The following is a 15,112-nucleotide window of genomic DNA, read 5'->3' on the forward strand; positions in this document are numbered from 1 at the left end:
GACAAACTAGGGCATCTTATGGAAAGGCTTCTCACCATTTATACGCTAAGGTGTGTTGTGAATTTCCAGGATTAGATCATGCAAGGCTTCCCACATCTTTTTTTCTTTTTTTGGCCACGCTGCGCGGTACGCGCGGCATGTGGGATCTTAGTTCCCCGACCAGGGATCAAACCCGCGCCCCCTGCGGCGGAAGCTCAGAGTCTTAACAGTGGACTGCCAGGAAAGTCACTTTTTTTCACTTTTTTTTTTTTAAGGCTTCCCACATCTGACTGATCACACACACCCTCCATTTTTGGTGGAGCATATCTGTATCACTAGCATTTCAGAGACCACACTTTGGAAAACACTACCTCAAGCAAATAAATACCAGATACTGATTTATCCTCAGAAAAGCAAACTTAAAACATGAACCTCCCCCACTGGGGCTAGGCACCACCTTTTTATGTTGATGTATAATAGACACAGTATGGTATATTTTAAGGATGCTGCTTCTTCTTCTCTGAGGAGTCTGAAAGTAAAAAAACAAACCAACAGAAAAACCACCCAGAAGTAAAATCCTTAACTATAAATGAACTAAGTGACGGCAACACAGCCCTTGGTGGGGCACCAGCACCTTGTCAGGAATCTGGAATGTAGGTCTGGGGTTGTCAGCAGCTCTGGCTTGATTCCAGGTGAGCTCTTCCCAGATCTGAGTTTATTCTATCCATAAAGGAGAAAGAGTACCACCCTACCCCAGCACTGCACACAGAGGCCTGAAAACTAGATGAATTAATGCGGCAGTTCTCAAAGCGTGGTCCTCACAGTAGCAGCAGCAGCGCTACCCACGCACTGTGAGAAATGCAAATTCCAGGATGCTGGTCACACTAGCCCTCAACAAGGTCAAATCCTCTACTTGGAAAGGGGGCAGAAGAAAGCATTCCTACTGTACATCCCTGAAAGCACATAATGAGGAAACTGACTTCTCTCCCTGTTCAGTGCCTTCCATAACAGAACCTGGCTAATAACTCTTGGCCAAATTTTATATGCTTCTCTTAAAAAAAAAAAAAAAAAGGCAAAAGGATTCATAGCCTTGCTATTAAAACCAAACCCCTTTGTTTGGTTTAAGTTTAAAAAAAAGTTATACACACAGTCTCCATTGCTTACTGCTGTTATGATTGCGGAGAGGAATAAGCCACCGAGCATTTCAGGTTGCCTAGCAACGCCGCAGGCACACTCTTCAGAGGTGCTCTCAAGAAGCTGAACGCTAGCACAAAACAAGGCGAAGCAATCAAAAGAAACGTGCAATCTGTGCCACATCTCGGCAGAAGGTTTACAAGCAGTAAGAAAGCCCGGCGTCAGATGTGACTTTACTCGGGCCCATCACGTGTAGCAAACCTGCACAAGGCTGCTCGCCCCACGTGACTAAAAGCAGCCTCATACAACACCCAGTACTGTCCACAGAACACACCTTCAGAGGTGATTTCATTTGACCACTGTGACAAAGTGGACGGGAGAACGACCACCTGAGTTCAGCATCCAAGGAAGCCAAGTGACTTGGTCTAGGCCACACAGCTGGGAGCCCCAGAAGGAGAATCAAGTCTTCTAGTCCTGCACCTTCCCTGCTCCGCTAAAAACTGATTCCCATTTCTCTATCACCTACTTCTAGGAAACCCAACAAAATAAGATTCTTCCTCCAAACCAGAAACCTTGGGCATGAGTTTACAGAAGCGGCAAACCAACCCAACAAACTGACCTTGAAGAATTTCTACAAGGATAGGTATCACTATAAAATCAAATCCTTGACATGTTTGAGGAACTCGCTATATACTATGTGAGAAAAAGGTCCCATTACAGAAAATTGTGATTAAAATTGGCTGGAATAGGTAAAACCATTTTCCTATTGGGGATTTTAGGCTCTGGTTATACACATTAGTAATAAGTACATTTTGCTTGTTATCTGCAACCTTCATATTTACAAAGGATGCACTGAGTAGGTGGACAACACATTGCTCAATGAGGTGTTTTAAAGGCGAAAGTTAAAGAAATGCCAGGGGAAAACAGTGCTTAAGTTGACGAGAAAAGTTTCCCACAATCAAAAGCTTATAAATGTATTACTGCTGGCATGACCTCTTTGGGAGCTCTGATTAGCTTACTGTGGGTCAGCATAAATGCATCCCATCTGCAACACAACATTGCTGGGGCACGTAACTGCACACCACCTGGCGCAGTGGGGATCTATGAGCGTCTAATAACTCCTGAGATGAATTACACAGCGCTCCTTACGGAGCCCACCAAAGGCACGTGTCCAGTGACTCACGAAGGACTTACCCTCCCCTGGTGTGCTGCTGACTGTGGGCGGAGATCCTATAAGGAAGCGCACGCTCGCCCAGGTTCTCCAAGTTCCTCACCACAGCCCCTCTGTCCATCAGGGTTTCAAGTGTACGCTTCAAAGCAGCAGCAGTCTCTGGCTGGTTTTTGGTTTTGTTTTTAAAAAGAAGAAAAAAACACATCAGAATCAATGTAAGAACTAGAATGATCAAGTGTGGTCAGTTCCAATCATAACAGCTCTATTGGTAGGGATCTTTGGGTAAAAGCAACAGAAACTACTTTTGGCTAACAAAGTTTAAAAAAAAAAAAGAGAGAGAAAGACACATTTATCATAAGGATATGAGATAGCTCACAGATACGAAGGAAAATCTGAAGCAGCAGGCCTCGGAGAGTTCAGGGACCAGAGCAGCTCCAGGGATCTGGGAGGCAGGAACTAATGAGTGTTGTCTTCAGAGCACCTTGGCCAGGATGAATCAGCGCCAATCACTGTCAGTCCTTGTAGCCCATGATTCAAAATTCAAATTCCAGGGAAAGCATCCTCTTGGCAGGACACTTTGACCATCTCACCAAAACCATAGACAGCCAGTGGGAAAAGGGGTTGTCTCCCAAAGAAAAACTGAGAGATTGTAACCAAAAGGGAGAAAGGATGAGTAAGACCCAATCTCTGCCCGCATGGAGCTTACAATCTAAGAAAGACATGAACTCAAAAACCCATGTAAGAAGGCCAGAAGGCAGAACACCGGAAGTGACATAGGGACCAGAGAGCTCATGAAAAGAGAAAGCACATTCAGTTGGAAGAAGGGTTCCATTAAAGAAAGCGGTCTGGAGGGGAGCCCTGGAAAATGACAACGGGAGATGCAAAGAACAAACAAACCAGGCATTGAGTAAAAGAGCAGAGACAAGAAAGTATTGAGGAAAACAGCTAGGAGTCCCATCTGATGAAGTACAGGACAAGGAGGACTGAGAAGTTAAGATCGTAGGTTGGGTCCAAGTATATAAACAATCAATACCTGTTACTAAAAACCAAAATTGAAACAATATAAAATCCCATCATCCAGAGATAAAAGACTTCAAATATTCTGGTGAATTTCCTTCCAGATAGCCCTCTATGCACATGTATACACCAAAAACTTTTGGAAGAAAAGACAATTTATAGGGGTAAACTTGAGAAGACACAACTAACGGAATGTGGAAAATGAGGGAGAGGCGTGGCAAAAGAGGGGCACCAAACATGGTGGCTGGGAGAATGGGGTTATTATTAACAGCTAAAGGGAAATCTGGACAAGCTGGCTGGGGACACAAAAGATGACTCTGGTTTAGGACATGCTGAGTCTGAGATGCCCACAGTTCCCCCAGGCTGACCTCTCAAGATGTAAACCTTAAGCTCAAAACAACAGGGCAGGCTAGAATTACACATTTAACAGTCATCTGCAGAGAAGGGCTATCTGAAACCCTGGGAGGAGTGAGGGCACTGAGGGAGGGGGTGGGGAGAGAAGAAAAGAGACCAACAACAGAACGGGGTGCGGGGGGAGTGCAAACGTTTGGGGGCTGACAAGAGGACTCAAAGTCAGAGAAGCAAACAGCAAAAGGAAAACCAGACCTGCCTTGTCACAGAAACTAAGGGGAGAGGCAGCCTCCAGAATGACAGGATGGAGATGAAGAAAAAACCACAGCACAGTGACTGCACGGTCACTTAGCAAGATGGGGCTAAAAGCTAGATTGCAAAGGTAGAGGTGACAGAAAGAGAAAGCTCTAGAGCCTGAGGGGCAAACAAATTTGAGTCAACTTTGAGGAGAGAGAAAACACAAGGAAGTTAGCAGTTAAAGGGGAATGAACCAGTCGAAGGATAAAATGTCGGATGTTTTAAACATCATCATCGATGGCCAACATGATTTGCTGCGTAACTGCTACGTGATCAACACTGATCTAGTGTTTTATTGGTACATATTTAATCTTCACCACACACAAAAAAAGGAGCCAAGAAGGTTGATAGATTTGGAAACTGGGCCTCTGAGAGATGTCATGACTTTGAGATTACATGGCAGTTAACAAGTGGAAGAGCCTGATGCAAAGAAAAGGAACACTGACAAAAGTCAAATTGGGGGAGGAGGCCAGAGGACACCCTGGCAAGGAAAAGAGTACTTCTCCTCAGACATAAGTGAAGAAATGCAAGCAGAGAAATCTTCAATGCAGGAGTGAACTTAAGAAAAGGCTACCTTCCAGTGGCTCATTTTGGATCAAATGAGAAGAAAACTGCAGAACAATTTTAAGTGTACACTCTAGTAACTGAAGAAAATCCACTATATACCTGTATATTTTCTTTCTGACAAATACTGCTAAAATGCTGTGAATGCACTAAGTATTAGTTTAAGGTGTAGAAATAAAATTTCTACTTTTATTTCATATTGTAGCCCACTAGGGATTTTTTAAATTCCTACTGAAAATTATGTGTATTTATATATTTAAGCAGCCTTATGATAAACAGAAACTTCCTGAAAACAAAAATAAGGGCCAAAATCTCTTTGCATTAACACTAACTAGGTAAAAAGTCTATGGCAATTTCTCCTTACGATTGTAAACAAATATTTTTATATAGTTCTAAATCAAACAGAGCCTAAATTCTTCTCACATTTCATTAGTTCACAGACATTTCAGTATTTTGCAGAAACCTCATTACAACAGCAGGGTAATATTTCATTTCATTAAAAATGCTATTTCTTGACTCGATATTGCATCAATTAACTTATGGTAAGTAGATGAACAGTCTATCCAAATAAAGAATGGGTAAGGGAGAACACACACACACACACACACACACACACACACACAACACACTTTGATTACAGTCTTCTGATTAGCTACCCAAATCATAAATTTTAATTCAGTGTTGCCCGATTAAAAAGGAATATATCTCAATGCCTCTTGTTTAAATTCCAACTGAAGAGTTTACAGTATGAAACATGGAGCATCCTCTTCTGAAGTAAGAGCTTGTATAATAAGATTTGCTTCTGTCCAAAAAAGGGGAAAGGCCACCTAACAAGAATGTAACTTGGGAAAATATCAAAACACATTTTAACTTCGGCATGTCAAGGTCAAATTGCAGACTGTTTGAATGGCCACATTCATTTCACTGTAATTCAAATGACCCAAAAGTTAAAAAGATGAAGGAGGGGTTAAAAGACTTCCTGTTTATTAAGGGAGCTGCTCAACTAGTCCCATATACCTACCTCGTCACTCTTAAATCAAGGGTCAGCAATCCAGGGCCTGTGGGCCAAATCTAGCTCACTACCTCCTTTCGCAAATAAAGTTCTACTGGAACACAGCCAGCTCATGCATTTACATAGTGTCCATGGCTGCTTTCATGCTAAAAGCAGACTTGAAATTACAGCAGAGACTATATGACCCTCAAAGTCTAAACTAGTTACTATCTGGCCAACCTCTGCTCTACAGTGTAACGGACTGAGGGAAGCTGGCAAGGCCTCAATCCACTCACCCTAAAATGTACCACAGATAATACCATGAGCCTGGGCCACTGAGCTACAGACAGTGAGTTCCCCATGGGATGGGTCCGCAGGCAGAAACACAGGGCGCCAACCTAATAAGGAACATCAGCCTGACTGTTCAAATCATCACAGGATTCAGAAGGGATTCTACAAAAATCACCATTCCTCCCACCAAGCTCCTAATCGAATCAGTCCAGGCTTTCAGCTTCCCTCACTGGTGAAACTTCTAAGTCTATTAAAAATTTTAGGCTTCCAAAAGAAAAAAAAAAGCTCTGCTCAACACAGCACAATGTTCAATTTGTAAAAACATATGGTCTACAGGAAGCACACGATCTTGCTGGCGTAATTCTCATTTACAAGGTCTCTGAACCCTTTAATTCCAACTATTCTAAGAGAGGTTGTGCGCATGTGCTCCTTACGGGCTTCTCTCACCCCATCTGAAAGCAGCTCCTTAAGACTTTCCTCCAACCCACCATATGTCAATGAAACACAATTCTGTTACAGCACAGATTGGAGAGCCAAAAACGTTCACTTGGACAAAAAAAGTATGGAAAAGAAACAGTGAATGAAATGTGAACGGGAACTAGGAAACCTGGACTCCAGTCGCAGCTCCTTCACTAATGCTATGCCACTCTTTAAATTATTAAATTTAATAATAGATTATTAAAATGTATCCATTTTAAAGTTGTGCCTCAGTTTCCTCGTGTGCTAAATTAGTGGTTCTCAACAAATTTTCTGTCTCTATAAGCCTGTCACAAACAACATTTATGTCACAATTCTCAAAATATCCTGGGGGCACAAAGTTTTTAAAAAGTCTCTCTTTTCTTCTGATATCCTCATCACCCCAGAGTGCCCCACCCACCTCAGGGACTCTTTATGTCATTCTCATTTACTTCTACACAGCAATTTATAAATATCCTTTCATCACGGGAATGTAAGCTTCAGGAGAGCAAGCGCTTTTGTCTATCTTGTACACAACTGTACTCCCCAAATCTACAAGAGTCCGGAGCGGGCGCTAGAAATGGTGGTTGAATAAATTAGCGTTATCAAATGTACCTCCCCAAGAGGGTCTCTTGCTTACTTACTCTCATTTTCCCCCCCGAGGGACTGGAAGTTTCCTCGTTTCTCTAATACAATTTGAAGCCACTTTTCATATACAACATACCTCACTATCAGGGTAGTGACCATAATACTGAAGCAACATTACAGTACTAGTGTTTTTCTGTTTATTTCATGTAGTGCCAAAACACTGTTAATACCAATACTACGGTTTAAAAGAATCCAGAATTCATCTAATAGAAGTGAAACTAAATATTTCATGTATTTCAGAAATATAAAGTACTAACATACATAAACATAAATGTTAAACCTGGATTGTTCTAATTATCTGTGATAAGATATAATACTATCCAAAGAATTTACACTAAACAATACTTAAAGAAAGAAAGTTCATCCTAGACAAAATTAAAACCAAATTTTGATATTATTATTATTAATTACTGGACCTACTGGTGTTCAGGCTACAAAAGAAGGCTTTGGGAAAACCCAACAGCTAACTTCAAATATTTTCAGGGCTACTATGTAAAAGATAGGTATGTTTTATTTGGATTGGACACTGAGAAACTGGAATCAAAAGGTAAAAATTACAGAGAAACAGAGCATTGATGTATAAACAAGAACACATTTCTGAAAATTACAGCTATATGAGAGTGAAGTAGGCTGCCTTGTAAAGAACTGACCTTCCCATCACTCGAAATGCAAAGATACGGGATGACCGTCATTTCAATCTTTGCACCAGGTGGGAAGTTAGACTTTTCGACTTCTAAAGGCCCTGCTGAGATTAAATTCCAATACTATTCTGGCACCACTCATCATTCTGAAGGACATTCTGAAGTGCAACCGCCTTTTTACAAACACTACAATTGCATGGTGGTGAGGAATACACTACTAGTAGAGTTTGGTGGTGGTGCCTAGATTTATGTGAAGGCACCAGCTGTTTTACCCACTATTGCTTTTGCAGTGACCCCCTGAAAAGGTCTCTGGGAAGTCCAAGGCTCCTCAGATCACATTCTGCAAACTGCAGTTCTAGGGATTCTAATGGGCAAAGTTTCTATAAAAAAGAGTAAAGAGCAAGGAGATGAGGAAAATAAAAGGAAGGACATCTCTACTTGCCCCTCAAATAAAATCCCCATTCAGTAAGGTTATTTATAAGCTAAGAATTCATGGGACTATCATAAACACCATCGGTCAACGACCAGTGTTTAATCTAATTAAACTTATTTTCATCCCAGAAGAGAAGCTTTTCAACAAAATTATCTTGTAAATTAGACTCTCTGGCAAAGACAGTTTTGAACCAGTGGCCCTCGGGTGCACCCAGCTATCACTACAACACCCTCACGGCCCACCAGGAAATGAAAACCACACAGAATCCACAACATTTAATGGCGTGAAGCATCTACCTACCCCTCACCCTTCTCACTCTACAAAGAGTAGTGCAACTCCCAGGAGCAAGTAGGATTTAGGGAAGGTGGAGCCAGGTCAGAAAACTGTCAAAACCTGTGAAAATGTAAATGTAAAAGCCTTTCCCAACCGACGCTGCATCTTAATTCCAAGGTTAATCTCCTCAAGAAAATTTCCTTGAAATTTACATTTCCAAATAGAGAGAATGTACCTGGAAATTCTGCATTGAGAGTCTCACAGCAATTTGAAAAAGAAAATCTGTGAGCACAGCTTTCAACAGAAGAACCAGCTTCCAGGGAAAGCTCTGCCACTAGCAGACCTCAGTTGGAAGCAGAGAATGGACACCACCTACCTCAAAATGTGTGAGGTGCCAGCCCTAACATCTACAGAGCCCAACTTTGGGAATGATTCCATGGGAACTGTTTTATCAAATATTTTTATGACTCAGTAGAACCTCTTTGCCCCACAATTTATTGAATCAAGAGCTGCAGTCCTCCCAGTAATTAAGGATAAAAATTACTAAGCACAGAAGCTATTTTAAAAATTAGAATAAAATTCAGTAAGGGCAAGTCTAGAACACTAAAAAAAGTAAAGATACATAAATACATGCTGGAACATGATTATACTTACCTCTAATGAACTATTATACACTATATAACTTGTAGGTTAAGTGACTAGAAAAGTAACTCAAAGATTTTTTAAAGGTCAACGATAGAAAACGCTTGAGATCTTTTAACTGCTCTACTACTTTGCCCATGAATCATTAAACCATTTATTTAAAAATATATAAAATAACTATGAACAAAGACTTAACAGACTTTAAAAAGCGGTGGAGAGGACAGGAGAAGAAGAGACGGGAACCAATACACATCAAGTGTACTGGGAAAGTAACAAATACTCTAATGAGGTGAAAACCTGTTTCTTTTTATAAGCCACTGTTGCGTACTCTGCAAACCGAAAATATCTCAAAATTTTAAAATAATGTTAAATACTGCAAATTCACAGTTCAGACATATCAAGTGGTCATTTAACCATTAAAGCAATAGAGCCCTAGGAGTTGCTGAAGCACGTACTAAGTGAAAAGCACTCATGAATATGATATTCAATATACACACTCATATTCATGAGAAGCAAGTATGCGGGGGCATCTAGAACTCTCCACTGCAGAACAATTTTAAAATAATCTTAATGGCATAAATCAGCTGTAAAAGAGAAGGTGTGTACATCCACATCTGGAAATGGAGTGAGTACAAACTGGATGACTTCTTATAAATATATCAAACTCTGTGGGTATCAGAAATATAGGTTGAACCTTACGAAGCTGCCATTTGGGAGGATCAAGAACAGTCCAAATACTGACCATTTCTTAAGGCTCAACCTAATAGCTATCCACAAACATTCCTCTCAAAGTGCCTCCCTCAAGACAGGTATTTCCAAGTTGCTCACTGTGAAATCCACCTCCAAAAGGATAGCCACGGGGATATGAAACACAAAGTCCCTGCCCTTTAGAAGTCTGTGATGTAGATATGCAGACACACATAAGTAACTAATAAAGGGAGGGTGAAACACTTCTGACTGGTGGTTTGGAGATGGCAGGCCTCAGCCAGACTCTAAAGGCTGAAGAACACCTCTTCAAGAGGTAGAAGGAGCGTTAGTTAGGGTCCTCTCAGAGCAGGTCTGGATTAAGAAGGTTCTGATGGAATTTATATTTGGGGTAGAATCAATGTGGACACTGTACTCGGTACAGGTAGAAGCCATTGCTTTTTTCCACTCGCGGCAATATTTTTTTTGCCCAGAACGTTAAGATTTAGTTTCTTCAAACACACTTTTGGTAAAAACGTAAACTTTCTGGAGGGCAATTTGGCAATATATATTAGTTTAAAATATGTATGCCTTCAATGCTACAGCCACTTCTAGGAAATTGCTCTATGAAAACTGTCATACCCACGCACAAGGATTTAGCTATGAAAATACCACAAAATTATTAGGATAGTGAATAAATGGAAATGTAGTTCTTCATTAATAGGAGTCTGGTTCAATAAATTATTTTTACTGATTGAACAAGTACTATGCAGCCATTAAAACAAAAGGAATGCTGATCCTTACATACTGACATGAAAATATTATAATAATAAAATAAAGAAAAGAACCCAGCATGTAGGGTCAGTCCAGTTTTTTCCAAAAGAAAAAAAGTACTAAGATACATATATTTTAAAAGTCTGGATGAATATACAGCTAAATGATACCAGTTTTCCTTAGGTAGTAAGATGAGAGGAGTATTCTGTTCTTTTCTTTCTGCACTTTACTATCTGATTTCTCTCACAATGAGCAATGAAAAGTGATTTAAAAACTTTTGGGGTGGGGGTGGGAGCGAATTCAGTTTTGTTCTGTTTTAAGAAGAATTTCTTCCCGAGTCTATGCCAATTGCTATCTTACTAGATGCCACAGTTTGTGAATTCTGTGTCAAAGCCCTGAAACTATGCCTCAACATTTAGAACTCATGCCATATCCATACTGATTCCATATCCATATACGTTTTAAAAAATATAATAATCAGGGAGGTATAGATGGATAGCTTTTCAGCGGTTACTGAAAGAGCTTTGTAAGCTATACTTCCAGCATCATGAGCTCTTACAACTGGCTGCTCTGTCTCTTGGGAATCAGAGGAAAAACTGGAATCTCGAAGTCAGGAGCCCAGAGATCTCTGATCTCTGATTCTAGAATCAGAGCAGACCAAAGAGATGTGATGGGAAAAGGCCAACTGTGGCCTTGAAAACACAACAGCCAATGAAAGCAAGATGATGTGAAAAATAAGAGGAGCCTGCCCATTCTATTGCCATGCAGCCAAGACTCAGATTCTTGAGATCTGGGAAATCTGACACAAAAATGTATTCTTTGGATGATATGATGAAAATAAAAAGAACCCAGGGAAGAATGGAAGAAAAAAATCAGAGGAATAAGGGTCCAACGACTGCCAGATTCAGCATAGATTAATGCCGTGCCAACAGCAAAGTGCAAATGAAGTAGAGTCACAGTTCGTAGCATGGCTGAATTTGCAAATATAAAAATAATAGGATGGGGCTTTCCTGGTGGCGCAGTGGTTGAGAGTCCGCCTGCCGATGCAGGGGACACAGGTTCGTGCCCCGGTCCAGGAAGATCCCACATGCCATGCCGCGGAACGGCTAGGCCCGTGAGCCGCGGCCGCTGAGCCTGCGCGTCCGGAGCCTGTGCTCCGCAATGGGAGAGGCCACAGCAGTGAGAGGCCCGCGTACCGCAAAAAATAAATAAATAAATAAATAATAGGATGATCGGTAAAGTAACTTCAGCTGCAAGGTAGGCAGAATGTCTTTAAATCATAAACTGGACTTACCTTAAATGCAATGGGCATCCAAGGGACCCCTGCAGCTAGTCCACATAGAGACATAAATACCGGCATTGGTATCAAAAGGCTATAAATGAATAAAGTTAAAAGAACTAACACAGAGAGCAAGAAGGAAGTCATGATTACATGAGATCCAACTTCACATGAATTTACTAGTTGTCAATTACTTATGTGCCTAGGTTATCAGTAAACATGAGTAGTTCAACCATAATGCAGTTTTGTTCCTTAATAAACCCACTTCTTTCCAAGGTCTCAACTCAAAGAATGTCATTCAGAGGCCATTTAAGGCCAAAAGTGGGGGCTCATTTGCATATAACCAACCATTCCCTTTGTGATTCGGGTAAGTCAAAGGAAAAGGGCAAAATTACCAAGGCATTCCTCTAGAGCACATTAGAATCATCTGGGGCGCTTTTAAAATGAGATGCCTATGTCTCATCCTCAGATATTTTGATTCTATTGGTCTATTGGGGATTCAAAAATCTTGGGCACTAGGATTTTTCAAAGCTCCCCAGGTGTGGACAAAGGTGAAAACCACATTCTAGTAGGAAGCTGGCTAGCCTCTCACCACTCCAAAGATGAATGATTCTGGCTGAACTGTAGTTTATAAAGGATTTTCAGCAATGATCTCCTTCAACTCTAATTTAAGGAACATAAATGCTCCACTTTTCTCACAGTAATAATGGAGCCCTCCCTGAATGTGAAATGACAATCACAACAGCTGACTACTTGTGGTTAATACTGCCTGAACAGCTGGGAAAATGCCAAAATTAAGGTACCCATGTTTGCTACTCTGAGAACATTCCAAAATCCACAATCCTTTTACTGGGAGATTTCCATTTCTTTCCTCCTCATTCCCCTCCAGATGCACTTACAGATGAATAAAAGATGGGAAACAAGAAGATTGGCAGGAGTCCTGGTTACTATGGCAGCAAGTAAATGAAATGCCACAGCTCATGAAACTGATAGTGAGAGCAGGCATCAGGTAGACATCATGGAGCTGTACCTGTCTTGTTGATTGCTCTCCTTCATGCACAATTCAGTTCACTGCCTCCGCCTTATATTTCATCCTGTTCAGAGAGTAGAAGGGGGACAGCACTGGAATGACAGGGAGACCAAGGAGGTAAGAATCAGCAAAGGATATTGACAGTAGAGACAAAAGGGTTATGAGAAAAGCCAATTTAGATTCTGTGAATCTTCTAAGCATCAGTGTATGGGTTTAGCAAAAATATCAGTCTGACTGGGTTAGAAGAAATTTTTTAAAAATATGCCTCGAAATAATGAGAAACTTGGGCTTTGGCAAGACAGTCAGATCTGCATACCTTGCTGAACAACACACCAAAAGTGTCATCACCAACTAAGCCACTGCAGTGGTGTGTATTAACTCAAGTGGTGGGAGGAAGGTACTTACGGGACTACACTGCTCCAAAGAGCAGGGAGGAGAAAGGGCATAATAAAAGCACAGAGGAAGTGAAGGGATCAAAACACCCTTCGAGATTCAGCTACTTCCTAGGAAAAGTGTGCCTTTCCTCCCCTAATCCTATCTTGCAAGTGTAATTATTTAGAAGTACATGTCCTTCCCTAACAAAGCCTCTTCAAGGTTGCTTCCTATTCATCTTTACTAGATGCTGGAGATGCAAAGAACCTGGCACACAGGATGCATTCGATAAATGTTTGATGAATACGTACATCAAAGAATAAATGGAAAGATAGATGAGAGATGGAAGTTACTAACTGTACTTAATTCAACTAGAAAGGAAGAAAGGATTAAACCAAAAAATGAAATAAAATTCAAGGAGAAATAAGATCTTCATTGCAAAAACAAAAACAGCATATATATATATAATGCATATATATAATGTATATATATATATAAAGGCAGAGATACATAATAAAGTTAAGCATATCCTGTTAGTCAAAAACAGAGATGTATACGGTCAAGGAACTAGGAACAAACAGGTGCAAGGTGGAAATAAAGACATAGTGGGAGGGAATTCCCTGGTGGCACAGTGGTTAAGAATCCACCTGCCAATGCAGAGGACCCGGGTTCGAACCCTGGTCCGGGAAGATCCCACGTGCCGCGGAACAACTAAGCCCGTGCATCACAACTACTGAGCCTGCGCTCTAGAGCCCATGAGCCACAGCTGCTGAAGCCCACGCACCCAGAGCCCGTGCTCTTTAAACAAGAGAAGCCATCGCAATGAGAAGCCCACGCACCGCAACGAAGAGTAGCCCCCGCTCGAAGCAACTAGAGAAAAGCCCGCGCGCAGCAACGAAGACCCAATGCAGACTAAAATAAATTAATTTTAAAAAAAGGGCTTCCCTGGTGGCGCAGTGGTTGAGAGTCCGCCTGCCGATGCAGGGGACGCGGGTTCGTGTCACGGTACGGGAAGATCCCACATGCCGCGGAGCGGCTGGGCCCGTGAGCCATGGCCGCTGAGCCTGCGCTCCGCAATGAGAGAGGCCACAACAGTGAGAGGCCCGCGTACCGCAAAAAAAACAAAAAACCATAGTGAGTACCGCAAAAAAACCAAAAAACCATAGTGAGAGACACGTAAAGGTGCCTCCAAACTTCTGAAGATTCTTGGGAATAATAAAACTAATGGACATTCGACTCCTAGAGCGTACCAGAGAATATTACAACAAAACTCAGCCTCCAAAAACCTATGAAACCTGGTAACTGAGTCAGCAAGCCTTATGTAGAGACAATAATATTTTACAGAGAATCTGCCATAGGGCATGACAATAAAATTTCAAATTAGAATTGGAAGGAGAGTAAAACCCAAAGTAACGATAGCCCTCATTTTGTTGTGTTTATTTCTCCTTCCAGTCTAAAATCAGCAGCATCTACCCTGGAGTACTGCATTCAAACCTGGAGGTCACATATAACTCCTAAGATAAGCAGAATTTTTAAACTCCCACTGTGCTTATGGTTGACAACATGTTCTTTTAGGATAAGGCAGAAACTGGCAACAGGCTCTGAAATTTTAAGCTTCAGATGCTAAGTGAAGAGTGGATACCAGGATTTCCCAGTAAGTTGGAGTATTCAACATAAGCATGTTATGCTCCCTCCTGAAAACCTACTAGAGCTACTGTAAAGGAGTGTTTTGTTTGTTTGTTTGTTTTTTTAACGTACAACTCTGCAAGAATGAGGGAGAAAGGAGGGGGAAACAGCAATTCAATTTTAGAAAAAAAGCAGATGGAGAAAAGCAGCAATGGGGAAAACCAAGAGTCAACCATATTTACACTGTAGAATTCCCCAAAAGATCTGGGAATTGGCAACACTGAGTACACCTCGGAAAATAGGGGTGAGTGGGGGACTAAAATAAACTTGGCTGAAAGTTTATGAAAGTTGGTTGGACCTCTAGATGCATGTTTGGAGGTTGATTCTCTGGAGTGGGTAAAACAGAGAAGTACACGGACTGCAGGACACAGGCACAGCTGTAAGAGGAGATATTATACC

At 41.3% G+C, this 15,112-nt stretch overlaps 1 protein-coding gene across 1 annotated transcript in view; it reads right to left on the reverse strand.

Annotated features, from left to right (window-relative positions):
- The window catches only part of MRPS6 (mitochondrial ribosomal protein S6), a 68,708-nt gene that overhangs the window by 17,148 nt on the left and 36,448 nt on the right, over window positions 1-15,112 (reverse strand). The window contains exon 2 of the mRNA XM_030760924.2: window positions 2,308-2,447. Within this exon, the coding sequence (XP_030616784.1) occupies window positions 2,308-2,447 (140 nt within the window). The remainder of the gene's footprint in view (window positions 1-2,307; window positions 2,448-15,112) is intronic.

Source organism: Delphinapterus leucas, chromosome 4 (genome assembly GCF_059928025.1).
Source record: "Delphinapterus leucas isolate spDelLeu-1000000601 "Yukka" chromosome 4, BTC_Dleu_Yukka2, whole genome shotgun sequence".
Taxonomy (NCBI): domain Eukaryota; kingdom Metazoa; phylum Chordata; class Mammalia; order Artiodactyla; family Monodontidae; genus Delphinapterus; species Delphinapterus leucas.